The sequence below is a fragment of the Argopecten irradians genome, chromosome 13 (assembly GCF_041381155.1).
Source record: "Argopecten irradians isolate NY chromosome 13, Ai_NY, whole genome shotgun sequence".
NCBI lineage: Eukaryota > Metazoa > Mollusca > Bivalvia > Pectinida > Pectinidae > Argopecten > Argopecten irradians.
In genome coordinates this window covers 27,954,609-27,978,694 of record NC_091146.1, presented here as the reverse complement: position 1 = coordinate 27,978,694, position 24,086 = coordinate 27,954,609, and the positions used below count along the sequence as shown (strand labels likewise).

Below are 24,086 nucleotides of genomic sequence, written 5' to 3'. Positions count from 1 at the left end.
CAAGATTTTCACTCAAAGATTATTGAAAATCCAAAAAAAAGGTGTTCAGGTAGTGAAGTGATAACGCTACTTCCTTTTATACCCTAGCTGGCCAGGGAATCGATCTCTGGCATGGACGTAGAAATGTAAGGGGTCAACTGCCTGATCACGTTTTATTTGGTGATTCATCACTCTTCTTATTACATTCGATCCCTTGAAAACGATTTGTATAAGTTAATTATGCATTTTATTCTACATCACGTAAGCTTTTGCTTAATTTTAGCAGCTTGACTAATACCACATAAGCATGTTTATGTAAATCAACCTATATGCCTATATAATTAATATTTTGACTGCTTAATTTGTTAGTCTTGCTAGTGGGCGACATATTAAGGAATGTTGCAGGAGAAATGAAGATATTTCTGTGCTTCCAATGCAGACTTAACTCTTGATAATACCCTTCAAATATGTCATTAAAAGATTTTATACAATTTGTTCCCTATGACCTTGACCTCAAGGTCATCCATTTGAACAAACTAAGCATCATTTCTTTATGACTCTGAATATAAATAGGACGTTCAAATAATCAAACCAAATGAAGAACCCGGAGCAAAACAACTGACCTAGCTACCAATACACAAAATTGGTAGTGTCCGTTGAATTTAAAGCAACTACAAGATGTTCACTCCAAGATTATCGAAATCCTAAATTGGGTGATCATGTGGTGTAGTGGTAACATTACTTCCCTAAATACCCTAGCTGGCCGCACATGGGTTTTCTTTTTTTTTGGATACTCCCACTATGTGACTCCTCACGCTCTTATAACAACCAATCCATTGAAAACGATTTGTATAAGATATATAAGTTGTTTCGCAAATTCAGGATACTTCCACTATGTGACTCCTCACGCTCTTATTTCAACTGATCCATTGAAAACGATTTGTATAAGGTATATTAGTTGTTTCGCAAATTCAATGTAAAAAAATCAGTTCATATTTTTAAAATCCAAATTATGTATATGCTAAAAGATGACTTGACGAAAAAAATGACATATCCGGTTATTTTTGTATCTATATAGTCAACGTGTAATCGAGTAATGTCAATTTCCTGAAAGGTTAAATTTTGATTGATTTTTCTCTCTTACAAGAAAGAAGGGGAGGTAATTAAAAAGAGAGAAAAATACTCCTAAATGTACTTATAAAGTGAATATGTAAACAATGTAGTATATCAAAAAATTTTAAATTAAAAAATGAAACCATATGTAAAGGCTAAATTCTATATGTTTAGTTTTATTACCAAAATTACATTGATGCTTGATATTTCATTTTATATTCTTAATTTTTTTACTATGCGATTATTCGACACACTTGTCTTTCACTTCGGATTGCGGACTGAAGATCCAGTTAGGATGTGTATCCGTTTCGTGACCAAAGCGCAAGTATGTATCTGTTTAGGTGAAACATTTGAGCTATCATATTGGTGTTGTTTGGCTATCTTTCTTTGTTGATAGACCTTGTTTCTGTGTTTCAGAAATAAACTGGATATTGTTATGTGTTGCTATGTGTCAAGTAACCAATGTTCCATATGTTAGGTTCCGATCATCTCATACGTTGTGTACACTGTCCTATGCATAAAAATGACCAGCAGCACACATACACTATATTATGAAAGTGAATACTACTAGTAATAGTGCTGTGTAACCATTTCGAAGACAAATGTACGATGTTAGGTCCATTATTTTATTATAAAGCGCGGTCATGACGGATATGGCAAAATACCAGAATACACGTGTTTAAAGTCATCGATTTATTTATACATAAACCTTATCACCCAACCAGAAGTAATTGTTTAGTAATAAAATGCACACGTTTATAATATAACTTACCTCATTTGGATCTGCTCCGTGTTGCAGTAACAATTTAACAATATCTACTTGATCCAACATTACCGCGGTGTCCAAGCCCTGAAATTAAAACAATGTTATATGGTTGAGTGGTATTTTATTGTCACTAATTTATTTTTATTTTATCTAATTCCCCAATTGTATTATAGCCATACTTTATTAAATGATCAGAAGCAAAATCGTAAAAGTGTTGCATAATTATACATGTCCTACCACATCATATAACATGTGAGCTTTTGATATTATTAAGACTATATATGTTAAAGCATTGATGTAACTATTTCTTTTTAACTACATCCGGATATGAAAGAAAAAAATATACGTGGCGGATTCTCACATCAGTTTGCAAACAAAATTTAGTTTATATTATGATTATATTATATTATACCCTGAGTTAAAAAGAATAGTAACAGCAATGCTTATACCTATTATTTTCAGAGTACTTGATAAAAAAGAATAAGCTTAACTTACGATTCCATTGATTTCCAATGGATTATTTATTTGCAATTTAATAAGCAACACAGACGTCTCTATTGTACCGACATCACAACGTCGGGTTTTCTTGCCATTCTTTTATTTGTTTTCTTCATAGAATGAAGAAAAAAAATCTGCCAATCAAAAAGTCGGATTTAAAATGTAGTATGAAAACACATATAAACATTAATTTTATTGAAATTAATACATGTAATATGTTTATTTTCGAGAAATGCATATCAAGCATTGTATTGATATTAGCCACCAACTCATATAAACATAATAGAAATAGAATTCGCAATGTGTAATTATAAGCTTGTCGTGAAATTTTAATGGAAATTGTCAATTAATTATCACTTATTACTAAACAATTTTCAGCATTTATAGAATGGCGTCATCGTTATAATGCTGCCTATTGCACGGAAGCTAATAGCGTAGCGGGAAAAACAATATATTTTATTAGTTATTAACATTATGGATTTCTATGCGTTAGTTTCACGGATCGGAAGTTATGACTGCAAGTGGTCACAGTGATACTTTCAAGTATGGTAATTTTTTTGTATCATTTTCCCACAATGTTTAAACTCTATGGCACCCAAACATGAATATTATATTATCCTATTTAGTAATCATAGTAGACAGAATCGATCAACTTGAAAACCATAGAAATATCCGATCTCGGAATGCGGCATGGCTGTAACTTTTCAAACCACTCTCAGGTCCATGTGCTCAATCAATGAACAAAGACTAGTAATCAAAAGTTAGTAAATCGAATTCCTGTTACTAGATAAGGGTGATGTGATCTTAATTGGAGCATATCGTAGAATGCATTAGATGTTAAACATAAACAGTGTTGTACTAGAGCTAGTAGAAACTTACACCTGTAAGTCATATCGACTTATATAGGTTTAAAACAATTGTACGACAATATTTAAAACTGTTAAAAATACATGTATACTGCAAATAAAAACAACACAATTTTAAAAACGATTGGTGATAAGTTTGTTTACATGGGGATTTTCAATTAACATGATACAAAATTTATCACAGTCGAGATCCTGGTAATATATTAATGTTATGCTGATCTTAATTGGACGTGCTACTGGAAAGTACAAATGTATCACGATTGTGTGCACAAACTATACCCTAGACCAATACGTATTTTAATAGAACCCGTAAATAGAAGGGAACGATTATAATAATCACATATAACGTTTTAGAACCCCTTCAGTGTTTATTCCCGTATTGCAGTGTCGGATTTAAGTCGATTGATATTATTTGTCCTTCTATAGTTCAGTTTGTTTCGTTGACAAATCAATATAATATACATAAAAGTAGTTAAATTATTCCATTTTTATTATACTGTTCCAATGAAACGATCAACGATAACTCATTGTACGAGTTATCACGATGATTTATAATCCTTCTCTTATTCACTCTTATTGGTGTCTTTCAATATGTATGTAATAAATGTAAATGGTTTCAAAATATATATTAGAGAAGATCCACAAAACAAGTATACGACTTGTTCAAATGAGAGCGTGGGGAGGGTATATCATCCGCTTGAGTGACATCCATGTTACCTGGACGGAAGTGAGTGCTGATGATGTACCATTTTTGCACTGCTTATATCATGGTGGAATTCCATGTCCACGTGTATACCTGCCCTCTTGTAATTAATCAGAGTATATCAACTATGATCTGATACGAAATAGCTCTGTTGATCAATTTTAGACGCTGTTTGTTTTGCTTATATTGATTAAGGATAATTATGCTGCAATATATTCTGTAATTCATGTGAACTTAAGTATTAGTTATACATTATCAATTAAGAAAGAAAAGATACAACGCTTAGTTTAAATTTGTTTCTTTAGAAGGTGTTCGTATCCAATGTTCACACTCAAGTCGTGAAAAATACATTCTGGACGAAGGCATGGCCTATAAATAATTCAGTTAAAATCTGAATTGTTTATATTTTGTTAGAATCAGGAATGAAATGTATACACCTTACGAGTTATGCATACAATTCAATACGTGAGTTTTCCTCATTTATTAAATAATCTCTACCTAGAATATAAAATCAATAAATATATACTATATATATCATTAATTTAAGAAATGTATTCTAAAATGGTAAATTGTAGATTGGTGAACTGTGTGATATCAAAAGACCAAAGCGATATTTATTAATTCAGATCAATTCACAAATAAAATGAAATGTATAAAGCATTTTAGCTGACTTTTTAATGAGAACTTGAAATGTTGCGAAAGGTTTAATGACGATATTTCAGTCTGGTGAGGGTATTTTGAATGGTGGCATACAAGTTTACAGTGTGATGACTAATGAGGGCATAAGTTTGTAGTGTGATGACTGATGGGATCATATTTTATAGATTTACAGTTTTAGGATTGATGAGGGCATTATCTTATAAAATAACAATAAGAGGATTGATGAGGTCATAAGTATATAGTGTGATGACTGATGAGGGCATACATTTACAGTGTGAGGACTGATGAGGACAATATACATAATATTATAAATTTTACAGCTTTATGACTGATAAGGGCATTATCTCATTAAGAGGACGAATGAGGGCATTATCTTCTAAATTTACAGTAAGAGGACTGATGAGGACATTATCTTATAGATTTACAGTTCAAGAACTGATGGGGGCATTACCTTATCAATTTGCAATAGGTGGACTGATGAGGACATCATCTTATAAATTTACAGTTGTGAGGACTGATGAAGATATCATCTTATAATAATACAGTTTGAGGACTGATGAGGTCATAAATCTACAGTTTGAGGACTGATGAGGGCATTATCTTATAAATTTACAGTAAGATGAGACATGATGATGGATATTATCATTATAGATTACATAATTTAATACAGTTTAGGACTGGTGATACCATTATCTTATAAATTTACAGTAAGAGGACTGATGATGGCATACATTAACAGTGTGAGGACTGATGAGGACATTATCTCATCAATATACATAAAGAAGACTGATGAGCACATGATCTTATAGATTTACAGTTTTAGGACTGATGAGGGCATTATCTTATAAATTTTCAGTAAGAGGACTGAATTGGGCATAAATTTACAGTGTGCGGACTGATGAGGACATCATCTTATAATAATACAGTTTGAGGACTGATGAGAACATTATCTTAGAAATATACAGTTTGAGGACTGATGAGGGCATTATCTTATAAATTTACAGAAAGAGGACTGATGAGAACATTATCTTAAAATATTTACAGTTAAAAGACTGCTGAGGGCATTATCTGATAAATCTACAGTTTTAGGACTGATGATACCATTATCTTATAAATTTACAGTAAGAGGACTGATGATGGCATACATTTACAGTGTGAGGACTGATGAGGACATTATCTTATAAATATACAGAAAGAAGACTGATGAGGACATTATCTTATATATTTACAGTTTTAGGACTGATGAGGGCATTATCTTATAAATTTACAGTAAGAGGACTGAATTGGGCATAAATTTACAGTGTGCGGACTGATGAGGACTTATCTTTTAAGTTTGCAGTGAAGAGTGGTGAGGGCATACTTATTTAGAGTGCAATGTATATTTGACGTTCTGTGCCTTTGTGAGTGAGCATACTGTTATAGTTTGGAATGGTAGGGGATAAAGTATATTCTCTATTTTCAAATAAATGTTTTGAATTGTTTTCACTGTTTTGTCTTAGTATATCACAGAGTTATCCCCATTGCGGGAAGGTATCAGTTGTGATATCATTATTTTGTGAGCAAAAATAATAGAATTGATCTAAAACTTACAAACACATGACATCACAATCAATACCAATCCAAAAGGGCAGATAAATATGTATATCTCTTTATAATACAATGATGAATTTACTGAAATAATGATTATTACCCTGTCTTGTGTCTCTGTCATATTGGATATTATATGAATACAAGTATGAAAATCAGAAAAAAAGAAACATATATTAATTACATATATTTCATCATAGGCATGGTCACTTTACTATACTAATATCATCTGGTTATAGTAAGCGGCCATGTTTTTAATTTATTCAAGCGGATTAAAAATTGACAAAATAATTCCTATTGAGGCTGTTTTGTCTCTATATCTGATTTTTAGCTCACCTGGCCCGAAAGGCCGGTGAGCTTATGTCATAGCGCGGCGTCCGTCGTCCGTCCGTCCGTCCGTCAGCATTTCCTTTAAATCGCTACTAGTCCTAAAGTTCTGCATGGAATGTAACCAAATTTGGCCACCAACATCCTTGGGGAAAGGGGAACAGAACTTGTATAAATTTTGGCTGTGACCCCCGGGGGCAGGAGGGGCGGGGCCCAATAAAGAAAATAGAGGTGAATCCTATAAATCGCTGCTTGTCATAGAGTTCTGCATGGAATGTAACCAAATTCGGCCATAAACATCCTTGCGGGAAGGGGAACAGAACTTGTATACATCTTGGCTCTGATCCCCGGGAGCAGGAGGGGTGGGGCCCAATAGGGGAAATAGGGGTGAGTCCTTTAAATCGCTACTAGTCATATAGTACTGCATGGATTGTAACCAAATTTGGCCACAGACATCCTTGGGGAAGGGGAACAGAACTTGTATAAATTTTGGCTCTGACCCCCCGGGGGCAGGAGGGGTGGGGCCCAATAGGGGAAATAGAGGTAAATCCTATAAATCGCTACTTGTCATAGAGTTCTGCATGGAATGTAACCAAATTTGGCCACAAACATCCTTGGGGGAAGGAGAACAGAACTTGTATAAATTTTGGCTCTGACCCCCCTAGGGCAGGAGGGGTGGGGCCCAATAGAGGTAAATCCTTTAAATCGCTACTTGTCATAGAGTTCTGCATGGAATGTAACCAAATTTGGCCAGAAACATCCTTGGGGAAATAAGAACAGAGTTTGTATAAATTTTGGCTCTGACCCCCAAGGGACAGGAGGGATGGGGCCCAATAGAGGAAATAGAGGCAAATCCTTTAAATCACTACTAGTCATAGAGTTCTGCACGGATTGTAACCAAATTTGGCCACAAACATCCTTGGTGGAAGGGGAACAGAACTTGTATAAATTTTGGCTCTGACCCCCCGGGGGCTGGAGAGGCGGTGCCCAATAGGGGGAATAGAGGTAAATTCTATAAATCGCTACTTGTCCTAGAGTTCTGCTTGGATTGTGACCAAATTTGGCCACAAACATCCTTTGGGGAAGGGGAACAGCACTTGTGTAAATTTTGGCTCTGACCCCCTGGGGCAGGAGGGGTGGGGCCCAATAGGGGATTTAGAGGTAAATATTCAAATTCCTTCAGAAAAGAAACAATGAACCTGTATTCAGAACATTACTTGGGATTACAAACCAGGTGAGCGATACAGGCCCTCTGGGCCTCTTTTTCCTCAAACCCTTTTACATATATATATATATATATATTATATGTACGGTTTGGTGAAAGGAATCAACTGTATTTTGGTGTCAAGTAATGTCGCAGTTCACATAATATAGTGAAAATTTAATTATTTGTAAACCAAAGATTTATAAGTGAGAAGGATTAGTCACTGTCTCTTTACACTACTAAAACAACACGCGAGACGCCTATGAACCGGGAATGAAACCATTTTTTTTTTTCAATAAATACTTATCTTATCGGGTTAAAGGAAACACCAATGCAAAGTTTATTAAATTTTACAACGTTTAGTACTTGCCTTAAGAACTGAAGATTAAGAAGAAACGTCTTAAATTTTCGTTAAAAAACACGACAGCCCAAGAAATGACAGCACGCTTCAGAAAGTAAGACGGTAACCATTGCACCCGCAAGCTACATCAAAGGCTGCACTGGCGGATGTCAACGGAAAATCAGTCATCGCAAACGTCACGGTCAGTGCACAAACACAAAAGCTCTTGCACTCTACTTGCACAACACCCAGTGTGATTTTTCCTTCTCATATACGTTCTTTCTTAAATATAAATGTTTGAACCTTTATATTTGATTAAAGATTGTACTAAGTAAAACCATTATCTGTTTATATGAGGTTTTAATCCTCAATTAGCGTCACTCTAACTTTAAAATTGAAATAGTAGTTTTATGCAGGACACCGTATTTAATCAGAACTATTATCATATTTTTCTTTGCAATCTTTAAAATGTTTTTTTTTTTTTCTTTTTCTGGTGATGTTAAATAGTATTTAACTACTGTTTATTTACGTAATTACTTTTATGTTTGTAATAATGTTCAATTAAAATGTTGTTTTTTCCGTTGACGGTAATTTCCGAAGACGGCAGCTGCATATTTGTATTTGTATATGAATGTATTTGATGAATTCTAATAGGTTATGCTTATGTGAATATTAAAGATGCTCCACCGCCGACAGAGCATAGATTATATTCATCATTTGAACAATAATTGGTGTTTAATCGTGTATATATATGTCTAATTAACACAAGAAATAACATAAAGTAATTTATTTCGCCATTGGTGCATGCGCAATTAGTAATTAATTTCATATAGGGTATAATGACTCTGAATTTTTTCGGAATGTAATTAATTATTTTTCATATCTTTAACTTAAAGTAAAATAAGAAGCTCAAACTTGTCAATGATGGTAATGGTGTAAAGTAAGTAACTTTTGCAAATGAAGAAAAATACAAAAACGTGTGTTCCTGTTTTTGATAGCGAAAAAATACCATTTGTCAGCGGTGGAGCATCTTTAAAAGTTTTGTTGTCAAAATATTATACACATATGTACTATTAGTATACATTGACGTCAATGTGCTACTCCACGCCACGTCAAATTATGACATTACTAAAACAGCGTATTTTTTTCTGTTTTGTTCAAATTTTATGGGTATCTTTGAGCGGCTCTTAAATGAAAACCTTTCAACCAAATTGACATAATACTTGGATTAATTAAGCTGAATAATCGTGGATCCTTATCACACAATTTAATTAAAATACTGAATAGGGCCGATTTTGACCCTTCGTGGCTCTACTCCTTTAGTACAGTCGAGATCCTGGTAATAGATTAGGGTTCTGTTCATTTCAATTGAAGGTGATAGTGGGAAGTACAAATGTATCATGATTGTAATCACAAACTATACTCTAGACCAGTACGTATTTTATTAGAACGCGTAAATATCAGATAAACAACTACAGTGTATTATAATAATCACATATTATACAAATGTTTCATGGGTTACTCGGTGATGGTAATCAGCAAATGTTATATTGCAGTCGGCCTTTGGTCTCGTGCAATATAACATTTGTTGACTACTATCAGTTCGGGTTAAATATTTTGAACTATTACACAGTAGTCCATGAAATATTTGTGTTATTACATAATCAATTAATCACCATTTTTAGTCGATTTTTAACGAATTCCAAAATCACAAATCAAAATCTCCACCACCGTACGTATGTTTACATGGGAGTGCGGGGAGGGCAATTCTATCCACATGGGTGTCACCAATGTTACCTGAACGGTAGTAAGTGCCGATGAGGTACAAGTATATTACTTAAACATTATTTTGTGACCACGTGTATGTCTGCCCTCCTGTAGGTAACCAGAGTATATCAACTATCATCTGATATGAAATTTTAAACGCTGTTTGTTTACCGGTTCCGTATCCGTTTGTAACGTTTTATGTCACCCTCTCTCTTTCCGCCTGTTATCTCAAGCAAACAACGTGTGTGTAACTGCGGCTTGCTTTTGTTACTTACTGGCGTGGTGGCAGCGGATTTCGGACTACACGCCTAACAGAAGAGTTATAGATATCAATGGTATAATTATTGAAAATTAGGCCACGTCGTAGTGACATTTCTACGGGTAATTACACAACGGGGTCGTTTCTTATTTTTTTACCGTGAATAGAGCACTGCAACAAAAATTAGCACTCACCGTGCACCGAAACAGTGGTGCCACAGTAAAACTGAGACGTTCAACTCGTTTGAGAACTGGCGGCAGACCATTTTATATACTTTGTCATTGGATGCAAACTTTGTTCGAATCCTGAGTGATTGTGTGAGATGGGATAAAAAGTCTAGGGCAGCACAACATAGGGGGTTCACCAATGATGCCCACCCGATACCAGAAAACCAACGTCGAACGCGCAAGCAAAAGGTTGCTCATCTTAAGTTTATGCTCGGCCAAATAGCAAATTATTGCCCAGTGATATCGCGAAACACACTCATTAAAAACTCCACGTCTATGGACTTTATTTGGCAGCAAATAAGATTACATTTTGGCTTTCAATCAACCGAGGTCCATCTCATAGACTTTCGTGATATCAAGTTGGAACCAAACGAGCGACCGGAAGATCTGTATCAACGCCGTATCACATTCTCTGAGGACAATATCCTTCGTAGAGATCTTGGCATTTTACATCACGGCGAGCAGGTACAGGAGTACGTGGAAATGACTCGTCGTTAGAAAACTTTATCGTTCTCACATGGTTGCGCCTCATACACCCTAATCTGCCAAAATTGGTAAAGCAGCGTTACGGCACGGATCTACGTACACGTACATTAGCATCCATACAACCTGATATATCCCAAGCGTTTGATTCCCTCCGTGAAGAGCTACAGTAAAATGAGGAAGCCCGTGCCATGAGGGCATATGTGCTAACACCGAATCGCGACCAACACCCCCTCGTCGAAGGCCAAACGAGTGTGTCCACTGTGTAAGGTAGCTGGAAGACCGGACAATCATTTCCTTAGTAAGTGTTCTTACCTTCCGTTCGATGATAGGCAAGTTGCGGATTGCGAGGAAACTGAAATCCCTGGCAACATCCCTTGTAATTCCACCCCGCAGATCAGTGACATGGGTGACACCAATGTTACCTGAACGGTAGTAAGTGCTGATGAGGTACAATTTATTAATAAAAAAATCATGTTGTGACCACGTGTATGTCTGCCCTCCTGTTGGTAACCAGAGTATATCAACTATCATCTGATATCGAATTTTAGACGCTCTTTGTTTGTATTGATTAAGGATAGTTTTGTTGCCATATATTCTCTAATTCATGTGAACTTACTAGGTAGTATAATTAATTAAGAAAAAAAAGGACCCATAGCTTGAACACGAATATATTTCCTCAGAAACTGATCGTCTTCCAATTACACACCCAGATCGAACAAACTGCATCCTTAACAAAGGCGTGACCTAACAAGAAATCATTCGCCAGTAGGTATATAGCGCTTTAATTGTATTCCGGATATAGTTTACCGGTTCCGTATCCGTTTGTAACGTTTTACGTCACCCTCTCTCTTTTCGCCTGTTTTCTCAAGGCAACAACGTGTGTGTAACTGTGGCTTCCTTTTGTTACTTACTGGCGTGGTGGCAGCGGATTTCGGACTACACGCCTAACAGAAGAGTTATAGGTATCAATTGTATAATTATTGACAATTAGGTCACATCGTAGTGACATTTCTACGGGTAATTACACAACGGAGTCGTTTCTTATCTTTTCACAGTGATAGAGCACTGCAACAAAAATTAGCACTCACCGTGCACCGAAACAGTGGTGCCTCAGTAAAAATGAGACGTTTAACTCGTTTGAGAACTGGCGGCAGAACATTTTATATACTTTGTCATTTGATGCAAACTTTGCTCCATTCCTAAGTGATGGTGTGATATGAGAAAAAAAGTCTAGAGCAACACCGCATAGGGGGTTCACCAATGATGCCCACCCGATACCAGAAAACCAACGTCGAACGCGCGAGCAAAAGGTTGCTCATCTGGAGCTTATTCTCGGCCAAATAGCAAATTATTGCCTTGTGATATCGCGAAACACACTCATGAAGAACTCCACGTCTATGGCCTTTATTTGGCAGCAAATAAGATTATCGTTCCCACATGGTTGCGCCTCATACACCCTGCTCCGCCAAAATTGGTAAAGCAGCGTTACGGCACGGATTTACGTACACGTCCATTAGCATCCATACAACCTGAGATATCCGAAGCGTTTGATTCCCTCCATGAAGAGCTACAGTCAACTGAGGGAGCCCGTGCAATGAGGGCATATGTGCTAAAACCGAAACGCGATCAACACCCCCCGCCGAAGGCCAAACGAGTGTGCCCACTGTGTAAGGAAGCTGGAAGACCAGACAATCATTTCCTTAGTAAGTGTTCTTACCTTCCGTTCGATGATAGGCGGTTTATTGCCAAGGCTCATCAAGTTGCGAATTGCGAGGAAACTGAAAACCCTGGCAACATCCCTATTAATTCCACCCCGCAGATCAGTGACAGTAGTAAGGTCAATCGCGTGGCAATTCGGCAATCCCCGTACCTCGACGTTTTCTATGGACACCATACTATCCGGCTTACCATCGATAGCGGTGCTACAGGGAACATGAAGCGACTTTCGTGTGCTCAGCGGCTAGGTGCGAAAATTGCCTGTAGTTCCCACTCTGTCAGTCAAGAGGATGGTTCGTCGCAGTTAAAAGTGGTCGGCGAGACATGCTTATCATTCTCACACGAAGGACATGATCTTTACTATGAAGGCATCGTAGTGGAAAACCTTGACTCTGACGTCTTAGCGGGTATACCGTTTATGGAACAAAATGACGTTTCCGTCCGACCGGCCAAACAACAAATCCTCATTTGCGACTCGTTAGTGTGTTCGTATGGCTCGACCGGTATACCAGCTGATGGACTTGCGGTAAGACGTGCGCATGTTCTCCGATCGTCAGCGAAGTCCGTAATTTGGCCTGGTGAGTTTGTTGAACTTGGACTCCCTGTGAGGAAGGCTCTGGGTTCTGTCCCCTGGCCGAGACACACCAAAGTATATAAAAGTGGTAGTTTCTGCTCCTGCTTAACGCTCAGCATACAGGGAGTGGGACGACTGGTTCGCCCGTTGTCAGTATAATGTGACCGGGTGGGATGTGATGCTTGGTGTCTTTGTCGGCATGCTTCAGTGATATAGCACTATAAAAAGGGCAACGGTTCCACTATACAAGAAGACACGACATGAATATACCGCAGTCTCCCAAAACATGCACCTCGCACAACATACACGCAACACACCACATACATGGGAGGCCGTCCTTACATGACCATAGCTGTTAATAGGACGTTAATTAATCAAACAAACAAACAAACAAAAAATTAAAAGGACGTTCAAATAATCACGCTAAATGGTGTACCCGGATTAAAACAACTGGTCTAGCTACCAATACACAATATTAAAAGAGTCAGTTGAATATACAACAACTACAAGATTTTCACTCAAAGATTATTGAAAATCCAAAAAAAAAAGGTTTTCAGGTAGTGTAGTGATAACGCTACTTCCTTTTATACCCTAGCTGGCCAGGGAATCGATCCCTGGCATGGACGTAGAAATGTAAGGGGTCAACTGCCTGATCACGTTTTCGTTGGTGATTCATCACTCTCTTATTACATTCGATCCCTTGAAAACGATTTGTATAAGTTAATTATGCATTTTATTCTACATCACGTAAGCTTTTGCTTAATTTTAGCAGCTTGACTAATACCACATAAGCATGTTTATGTAAATCAACATATATGCCTATATAATTAATATTTTGACTGCTTAAATTATTAGTCTTGCTAGTGGGCGACATATTAAGGAGTGTTGCAGGCGAAATGAAGATATTTCTGTGCCTCCAATGCGGACTTAACTCTTGATAATACCCTTCAAATATGTCATTAAACGATTTTAGTGGGCGACATATTAAAGATGCTCCACCGCTGACAAATGGTATTTTTTTACTATAAAAAACAGGAGCAGACGATTTAGAATTTTTCTTCATTTACAAAAGTTACTAATTTTACACCATTACCACCATTGAAAAGTTTGAGCTTCTAATTTTACTTCAAGTTAAAATATAAAAAATAATTAACTGCATCCCGAAAAAAATCCGTGACACTATATCCTATATGGAATAAAGTACTTATTGCGCATGCACCAAAGGCGAAATAACCTATTGCATATTATTTTTTGTGTTAATTAAGCATATATACACACGATTAAACACCAATTATTGTTCAAATGATTAATATCATTTATTCTCTGTTGGCGGTGGAGCATCTTTAAGGAGTGTTGCAGGAGAAATGAAGATATTTTCTCCAATGCAGACTTAACTCTTGATAATACCCTTCAAATAAGTCATTTAACGATTTTATACAATTTGCTCCCTGTGACCTTGAATGATAGTCAAGGTCATCCATTTGAACAAACTCAGCATCATTTCTTTATGACTCTGACTATAAATAGGACGTTCAAATAATCAAACCAAATGAAGAACACGGAGAAAAACAACTGACCTAGCTACCAATACACAAAATGGATAGTGCCCGTTGAATTTAAAGCAACTACAAGATATTCACTCCAAGGTTATCGAAAACCCAAATTGGGTGATCATGTGGTGTAGTGGTAACATTACTTCTCTAAATACCCTAGCTGGCCGAAAATGGGTTTTCTTTGGATACTCCCACTATGTGACTCCTCACGCTCTTATAACAACCGATCCATTGAAAACGATTTGTATAAGATCTATAAGTTGTTTCGCAAATTCAATGTAAAAAAATCAGTTTATAGTTTTAAAATCCAAATTATGTATATGCTAGAAGATGACTTGACGAATAAAATGACATATCCGGTTAGTTTTGCATTTATATATAGTCAACGTATAATCGAGTAATTTCAATTTCCTGAAAACTTCAATTTTGATTGATTTTCTCTCTAACAAGAAAGAAGGGGAGGTAATTAAAAAACAGAGAAAAATACTCCTAAATGTACTTATAAAGTGAATATGTAAACAATGTAGTATATCAAAACATTTTAAATTAAAAACTGAAACCATATGTAAAGGCTACATTCTATATGTTTAGTGTCATTACCAAAATTACATTCATGTTTGATATTTCATTTTATATTCTTAAGTTTTTTACTATGCGATTATTCGACACACTTTCACTTCGGATTGCGGACTGAAGATCCAGTTAGCATGTGTATCCGTTTCGTGACCAAAGCGGAAGTATATATCTGTTTAGGTGAGACATTTGAACTATCATATCGATGAGTTGTTTAGCTATCTTTCTTTGTTGATACGCCTTGTTTCTGTGTTTCAGAAATAAACTGGATATTGTTGTGTTGCTATGTGTCAAGTAACCAATGTTCCATATGTTAGGTTCCGATCATCTCATACGTTGTGTACACTGTCATATGCATAAAAATGACCAGTCAGCACACTCATTCTAATAAAATTTAAAAACTTTTTAAATTAATTTATTTATTTACACGGTATTTAACTTGCATATTTTGTACCTATACCCAATGTAAGGTACTACATGTACCTGAGATTTCTTAAGTAGCACAGGTAAAAATACAGGTAAAACACAGGTAAACTTCTATGAAATAGACTATAACCCTTCTAACAACAATCTGCGACTGTGTTTTTACAAAAAGTGGGAAAATGAAGATACAGCCCTTCTTGTTATGGTTCATTCCAGTCTAGCCAACCTTCTAAGTGAACACCATTCCAGTCTAGCCAACTTTCCTGTTTTCACACCTTGGTTAGGCTTGGTCACACCTGAGTGACCACCTGGTAAGTTCCAGGTAAAAAGTAGGTCACTTACCTGTATATATGGTAAGTTTTGAATCTGCAGTTCACATTTCTACTATGGCCAATGCACAGATACAGATTGATTTTCTTGTTAACGGAAGACTCAAAGAGGGGGCCATTATCTTCTCAATGCTGGATACAAATTTTCCATAAAAAAGGCAAATCGAGTGTATTGGAGGTGTGTGAGGAGAGATTTAAACTGTACAGCAACGTTGACATTTTTCAGTAATGTTTCTGTTGGAAATTATGGCCAAATTCATAACCATCAGCCTGACACTATTGGCCTTGCTGTTGATGCATTTGTGGTTAACTTGAAAAAAAGATGCAGAGATGAAAATAACACCAGTGCCATCGCTGTATGATGAGGAATTTGATCTATTGGGAAAAAGAGAATTTGACGGAGACATCAAGACTTTGATCGAGAAATTACAGTTTTCGACAGCGTTAAATCAAGTTTTTACAATAACAGAATGAAATCCATTCCAAAACTACCAGCTTCGCAAAGGAAATAGATCAACGAGGAGAATGGAAAGAAACATGTGCTGGAGAGAGATTTCTTGTAACCGACGAAGTTATAGCAAATGGATAAAGACTCCTCATTTTCACCATACAGACACAAGTTTGGAGCACGTTAGTGATACTTCCATCATCACGGAGATGGAACATTTTATTCATGTCCTGGTCTGTTCTATCAGCTATATATACAATACATGGGCAGGTACAGAATACTGTTTTTCCGTTCATATACGGTCTACTACCCAACAAGACTGAGCAGACTTACAACAGTTTCTTTCGTAGCAATAGCCAATTTTTAACAGACAGAAACCTACATTTAATAGCACACACTTTGAAGTTGCTGCAAAGAATGCCTTTAAGATTTATTCTAGACTGCAGGTTCTGAAGGACAGGTTCAGGAATGGGAAACGGGATGTGTATGCCTATGCTGATGGAGATTCAAATATTGTGCTCATTAACTGTGCTGCTAATAAGGAAACTTTGTTTTATATTTTAATATGTATGTTTTGATATGAATATGGTACTATGCTAATATTTTAAAATGTAAAACATAATTTCATTTCTGTGATCATATTCGATTTGAGAATTTTATGGATTTAAAATAATGTTTGTCTTAATTACTGTAGTAAATTGCTTAAAAGCATATACATGTGCTATCATAATGTAAACCTAATGTCATTTCTGTGATCAAGTTTTGTTCGAATTTTATAGTTTTAGATGAGAATAATATTTGTCTTATCAACTATAAATTAATACATTCTTACATAAATTGCATTTAATATCATTTCAGTGATCATTTTTTTAATTTAGAATTTTATGTGGCATTAACATATTCTTAATTAAACTGTGATTATTACAACATATTTGTGAATATTTTTGATAATGTAATATGTTATAAATAATGATAAATAAATATTTTATTATCTATGATGTTATAATTTTTTGCTGATGTCTACCTGTAAATTACCTGTGCTGTCAGTGTTGTGATAGTAGAATTTGTGTTGTTTTAGTAAAACACACCTATTCCAACCTGGCCAACCTTTTACCCTTCCTGTTTAACACCTAAAATCCCAAAAGTTGGCTAGGCTGGAAGACACCCTTGTTATATCCTGTGTTTAACACTGACTCTACAATACCTGAAGAATTTGCAATGTTTGCATCGATCAATGCATAATCGACAAGTGTATACTGTAAACTTCTCCCAGTCAGCATCCTCGATATCCAGGGGTTACGGTCACTTACGATCCCTACGCCCCTGGACTATCTCATAGCAAAATCGAAAGCAGTTCAGGAGAAAAAACCCCTGACCAATCACAGGCCTGCAGAGATTTCCCTTGGAGATTACAGGGAGAGCGACGCCCAACTCCAGAGCAACACATGTCGATTTTGCTATGAGATAGTCCAGGGGTGTAGGGATCGTAAATGACCGTAACCCCTGGATATCGAGGATGCCCAATCAGAGACATTAACTAATATCACAGTCTCTGTCCCAATGTATCTTGATTCTTTTTAAGTTAAATGGTTAAATGTTCTTAAAGAGTTATGTGATCATCATCATCAACTCTGTAACCATCGTTTTATTTGCTCACCTGGCCCGAGGGGCCGGTGAGCTTATGTCATGGCGCGGCGTCCGTCGTCCGTCCGTCCCGTCCGTCCGTCAACATTTCCTTTAAATCGCTACTAGTCATAGAGTTCTGCATGGATTGTAACCAAATTTGGCCACAAACATCCTTGGGGGAAGGGGAACAGAACTTGTATAAATTTTTGCTCTGACCCCCCGGGGGCAGGAGGGGCGGGGCCCAATAGGGGAAATAGAGGTAAATCCTATAAATCGCTACTTGTCCTAGAGTTCTGCATGGATTGTAACCAAATTTGGCCACAAACATCCTTGGGGGAAGGGGAACAGAACTTGTATAAATTTTGGCTCTGACCCCCCGGGGGCAGGAGGGGCGGGGCCCAATAGGGGAAATAGAGGTAAATCCTATAAATCGCTACTTGTCCTAGAGTTCTGCATGGATTGTAACCAAATTTGGCCACAAACATCCTTGAGGGAAGGGGAACAGAACTTGTATAAATTTTGGCTCTGGCCCCCGGGGCTGGAGGGATGGAGCCCAATAGGGGAAATAGAGGTAAATCCTTTAAATAGCTACTAGTCATAGAGTTCTGCATGGAATGTAACCAAATTTGGCCAGAAATATCTTTGGGAGAATAAGAACTGAGTTTGTATGAATTTTGGCTCTGGTCCCCGGGGCAGGAGGGGCGGGGCCCAATAGGGGAATTATAGGTAAATTCTATAAATCGCTACTTAATTGTCCTAGAGTTCTGCATGGATTGTAACCAAATTTGGCCACAAACATCCTTGGGGGAAGGGGAACAGAACTTGTATAAATTTTGGCTCTGATCCCCCGGGGGCAGTAGGGGCGGGGGAAATAGAGTTAGATTCTTTAAATTGCTACTTGTCATAGAGTTCTGCATGGATTGTAACCAAATTTGGCCACAAACATCCTTGGGGGAAGGGGAACAGAACTTGTATAAATTTTGGCTCTGACCCCCAGGGGCAGGAGGGGTGGGGCCCAATAGGGGAAATAGAGGTAAATTCTTTAAATCACTACTTGTCATAAAGTTCTGCATGGAATGTAACCAAATTTGGCCACAAACATCCTTTATGGAAGGGGAACAGAACTTGTATAAATTTTGGCTCTGACCCCCAGGGGGCAGGAGGGGTGGGGTTCAATAGGGGATTTAGAGGTTAATATTAAAATTCCTTCAGAAAAGAAACAATGAACCTGTATTCAGAATATTACTTGGCATTACAAACCAGGTGAGCGATACAGGCCCTCTGGGCCTCTTGTTTCCGCTTACCTTGACCCCTGTAATAATCAATTTGACAGTAGGCATTTGGAGTTGCTCAGATACGTAAGATGACTGTGTGTAAGTACATAAGTTAATAGAGATAGTATTTGACTTTTGGTATTTACGTTTGCGGACCTAAATGTTGCTACATGTACATTGTAGCCGTAGATGGGTTAAATGTAAAACTTAAAGGAACCTCGGCAGGGCACGAAAAGTACTATATATGCTATGGCCATCACGGAATTATTGCATGTTTTAAGAGTCTTCATTATAACCAGTTTTACTGTACCGACTATATTCATTGATAATTTGACACAACTTATTTTCGTGGTATCATTTTTATATAAAACTACAACTTTCTCTCATTTAATTGATGTAAGGTTCTCTTTTTATTCAGTTAATTGTGACCTTTTAATGATTATGAGTCCCCCACCGGATTCTAGGGAGAGACTATAGGTTTGCATTACGTGTCCGTCTGTCCTCCCACATCATCTTGTCCGGGCTGTATGTTCTATACTGTAAGATATTATGTTTGGTATATAGGTCCACCTATGTGAGATGGCGTGTCATATACCAAAACTAGATCACTGTGACCTATACTTTGACCTACTGATTCAAGAAATAGCGTGTCTCTACCTCCTGTACTATAAAGCACTGAAATCTTATACTTGGTATTATGCATGGGTCCATGGACCTAGATGAGGTGGTGTGTCACATACCAAAACTAGGTTACTGTGACCTATACATGACTTTGACCTATATTCAATTCAATTCATTCAATTCTCATTACCAACAGATGGGGTTCAATAGTGAAATTGCAATCCTTATATATTCATTCAACGCATTTACTGACATAGTGTCTTATTGAACATATGTACACATTTATTAAGCCTATTAACATTCAGTGTCACAAATGGTTTCTTCAGGAATACAACCTCTATACATTCCTGGCATACAGTTTCACATACGGTAAGGGACTGTAATTTGCCAAATTGTCTTGTTTTCTTCCTGTAATATTGGGATGTGTTATGGTTGATTTGTTTTTAATATGTTTGTTAAGATGTTAATTGTCTTGAAGTGAGAGACAAAAATATATAAAAAGGTCACGATATATACAGCCATGTACTCTATGTATGTGTAACACTGGATTTTTCCTGACCATACAACTTGCATTACTACATCCTACAATGTATGAACGCATAAACTTACATGACATTGCTATATGTATATATATTTTCGTGGGGATGTAAATTCGTTGATTTTGGTCAAAAAACGAAATCCACGAAAATTAAACCCCCACGAAAATTAATGATTTCACAGTACCTCAGGTGCCAAAATTGGCTTGTTAATGGTTATCTTATGGCTGCGTTGGACCTTTGATACATACTTTTCTTTTTAGTTTAAAATATGGATTAAAATCCATTATCCTGGAAATTGTTCATTCATAATAATTGTTATATATACAGTTGTATATTATTGTATATTCTCAAGTAACCTATTAACTGGCATTAAGTGTCATTCATTAAAGAAATAGACAATTTGCATTTTCAGTTCCATATAAAGGGTGAGGCCTAATGGTACTAAAATAGGAAAAATAGATACTTATAATTAATGTCTACCAAACTGCTTTGGAAGTTCTTGTTTTTCAATGGCAGGATGTCCTAGATATATGTTTATATCAATTCACAAAATATACAAATAATACATTCTCAATTTGGATGATCAACGGTTTAGGATCATGAAAGAACAGATTATAGTCAATTCACATCAAGAAATTGACCTGAATTTGACCTGAACATTCTTCATGTCAAACTGACCTCATTTTCAGGTCAATTTCTGATTAATACTTTTTCAGGTCAAATTGTGTTGTGTGTTGCTAACCGAATAAATTGAGATACATTTATTACAATTCCGTAATATGTTGGAACATATCTTACGGAGGGCATACCGGTCGCCATCTTGCCATCTCCATGTGTATCTACATGTATTCGTATATCGATTAAAAATTGAAAGCGACCGCACTGTCTTAAATATTGTTTTGCTTAATATTTCAATATTTTGATCTTTTATAATATCAAAAATAAATTCATTCTACCACACGTTAAAACATATTACGGAATTGTAATAAATGTATCTCAATTTATTCGGTTAGCAACACACAATCTCTGACCATGATGAAACACCATATGATGACTATTGATGTTTCATCATGGTCAGAAATTGTATTTACACCTAAGATTTTGCACAGACGTTTCGGAAGAGCTACTCTTTAAGGTAGTGTTACATGAACTTTATCCGATACTCCGAATTGATATAATCTACAGTGTTTGTGTCATCCTATTGTATGCCATTGTTTACATATTGAACTTTGAACCTATTGCACTGTTATTCGCACCTGTGTGGGACAGTGTTGGCAAAAAATGTCACGCTTCAATGGGTTTTATTCACCTGTAGAAATATCGCACAATGGAGAACCTGTACTGTGGTAAAACATTTTATACTGATTGCTCATTTGTCTTACGTCAAGCATGACAAGGGGTTCAAGGAAGCGTTAGAAGGGATCTAGAAATGACAGCTCGGACGTTAGTACCCAGTCAACGGGATTTTGTACAGCAGTCCAACGAAATCTGACAACCCGGGACCGTCCTCATCCTCAACTCCCAAGCCACCAAAACCAACGAAGGAAGCGGTACCTACTGATATAACAGAAAAGAACAGAAAGCTTTACTCCATTCTGGAAATCTAGAACAATTAGACAAGATTGAGGAGAAATTGAGCAATCTCACCACAAAGGTGGAAGGATTAGAAAGCAGAGTTGGGAAAGTGGAAAAGAAAGCAGAAGATTTTGAAAGATCTATCAATTTCGTATCAGACAAACTAGAAAATGTGGAAAAAAGGAATCCTGCAGGTAATCTGTTTACACAGGGAATAGATAAACAGGAGCAAGTAATAAACAAGCTGTGTGATAAAGTGGATCAGGTTCACAAAGACAAGTCTGCATTGGAAGATAGAGTGGTCGAGTCGACCTTCAATGTCGATCAATGAAAAATAATCTAGTTTTCACTGGTCTAGGAGGAGATGTTAGAAACGAGGACACGGAATCTCTGTTGCGCGATTTTATCTTCACGGAACTCAGTTTAGATAACAGAATAGAATTTGGAAATGTCCATAGGTTCGGACGCCGTCAGCGAGGGAAAAACCGTCCAATCGTGGCTAGATTCCTGTATCACCATGATTTACAGTTAGTCAAAAGCAACTCCTACAAACTAAGAGGCTCCGAGTTCGGAATACATTAACAATATCCCGCACCAGTAGAGGACCGCAGAAGAAGGCTCTACCCTGTGATGAGGCATCATAAACAGATCGGCAATAATGCTAGATTGGTAAGAGACAGACTATATATCAACGGTCAATTGTATGACGAAACCCAGGAAACTGATAGTCATCGGCAGCCAACGCAGGATCACGCAGGTCACAGAGAGTCAGTCAACAGACGAGACGGACAGCAGCATAGCTACAGACATGATGGCGACGCGTCTGCTAGCCGCGATCGACGTCGGTATACAGCTTCCAATGCGTCGCAGGGGGTGTTTCAGCGACCCAACTCGCCTAGGAATACTGCATGTGGAGAGTGAACTGCCTGTTCTTTCCTGGAACGTGTGTAGAGGTCTTCTGGACAAACTTGAAGACAAGTATTTTTCAGAATGCTGGGTAAAACATGATGTGTTGGATCTTGATGGTTTTAATTACTTTCTTGTTCATAGATCGGCATGTAAAGGTGGTGGTATCGTTATTTTCTATAAATCTGAATTACGTAACAAAATAAGCATAATTGAAAATATCCATGACAGTATTGTTTGGGTTAAAGTTGAATTATTACATAGTTCCGCTAAGCCTATACTTTTTGCATTTTGCTACATCCTCCCTGAAAATAGTGTTTACTATGACCATTATGATACTGACCTTTCTCAGTGTTTAGAGGAATCGATCTCTAAATATAAGAATATAGGAGATGTATACGTTGTTGGTGATTTAAACGCAAGGACGGGAAATAGACAGGATTATATAGAAAATGATCGATTACATGATAGTGTACGCAATATGAATAGTATGTTTAGTTATAATGATGAAACAGAAAAAAAACAAGCGTAAAAGTAGGGATAATGAGGTTAATACATTCGGTAGAAGGTTATTAGAAATATGCAAATCATCAGGCTTACGTATAGTTAACGGTAGACACCAAGATGACGATCACGGCTCTTATACGTTTTACAACACAAATGGAAAAAGCTTGATTGATTATTTGCTGACTGAAGGTTCACATATTGAGAAGATAACCAAATTTGATTCTGGTAATTTTAATACATATTCGGATCATAGTCCCGTCTCATTTACCATTACTTACAGTAAACTCATTTCCTCAAATGAAGAGGATATAGTTACAGAGAGTGATTTTTCAAGCAGAGGAAAAAGTACATCAGTAAAGTGGAATGATGAAAATATACTTTTAATTCTGAATAAATTGTCAGAGGGGGTGTATCGGTGTCTTCCCACTCAGCCAACATATCCTATTTTAAACATTAGGAGGAGGAACAATAGAGAACAATAAGACCTAATTACAGGTAAGTTATAGTCTGTTTTAGAAAATGACTTACCTGTATTTACCTGTGCTACACCTGTACCATAAGGTCACAGTAAGTACTTTTAATACTCTACTTTTATTCTTATATTATTTTTGTAAAGTTAAATTAACAAATGTAACTTTTC

At 36.7% G+C, this 24,086-nt stretch overlaps 1 protein-coding gene across 1 annotated transcript in view; it reads right to left on the bottom strand.

Annotated features, from left to right (window-relative positions):
• The window catches only part of LOC138305772 (putative ankyrin repeat protein RF_0950), a 124,417-nt gene that overhangs the window by 176 nt on the left and 100,155 nt on the right, over positions 1–24,086 (bottom strand). The window contains exon 6 of the mRNA XM_069246042.1: positions 1,865–1,942. Within this exon, the coding sequence (XP_069102143.1) occupies positions 1,865–1,942 (78 nt within the window). The remainder of the gene's footprint in view (positions 1–1,864; positions 1,943–24,086) is intronic.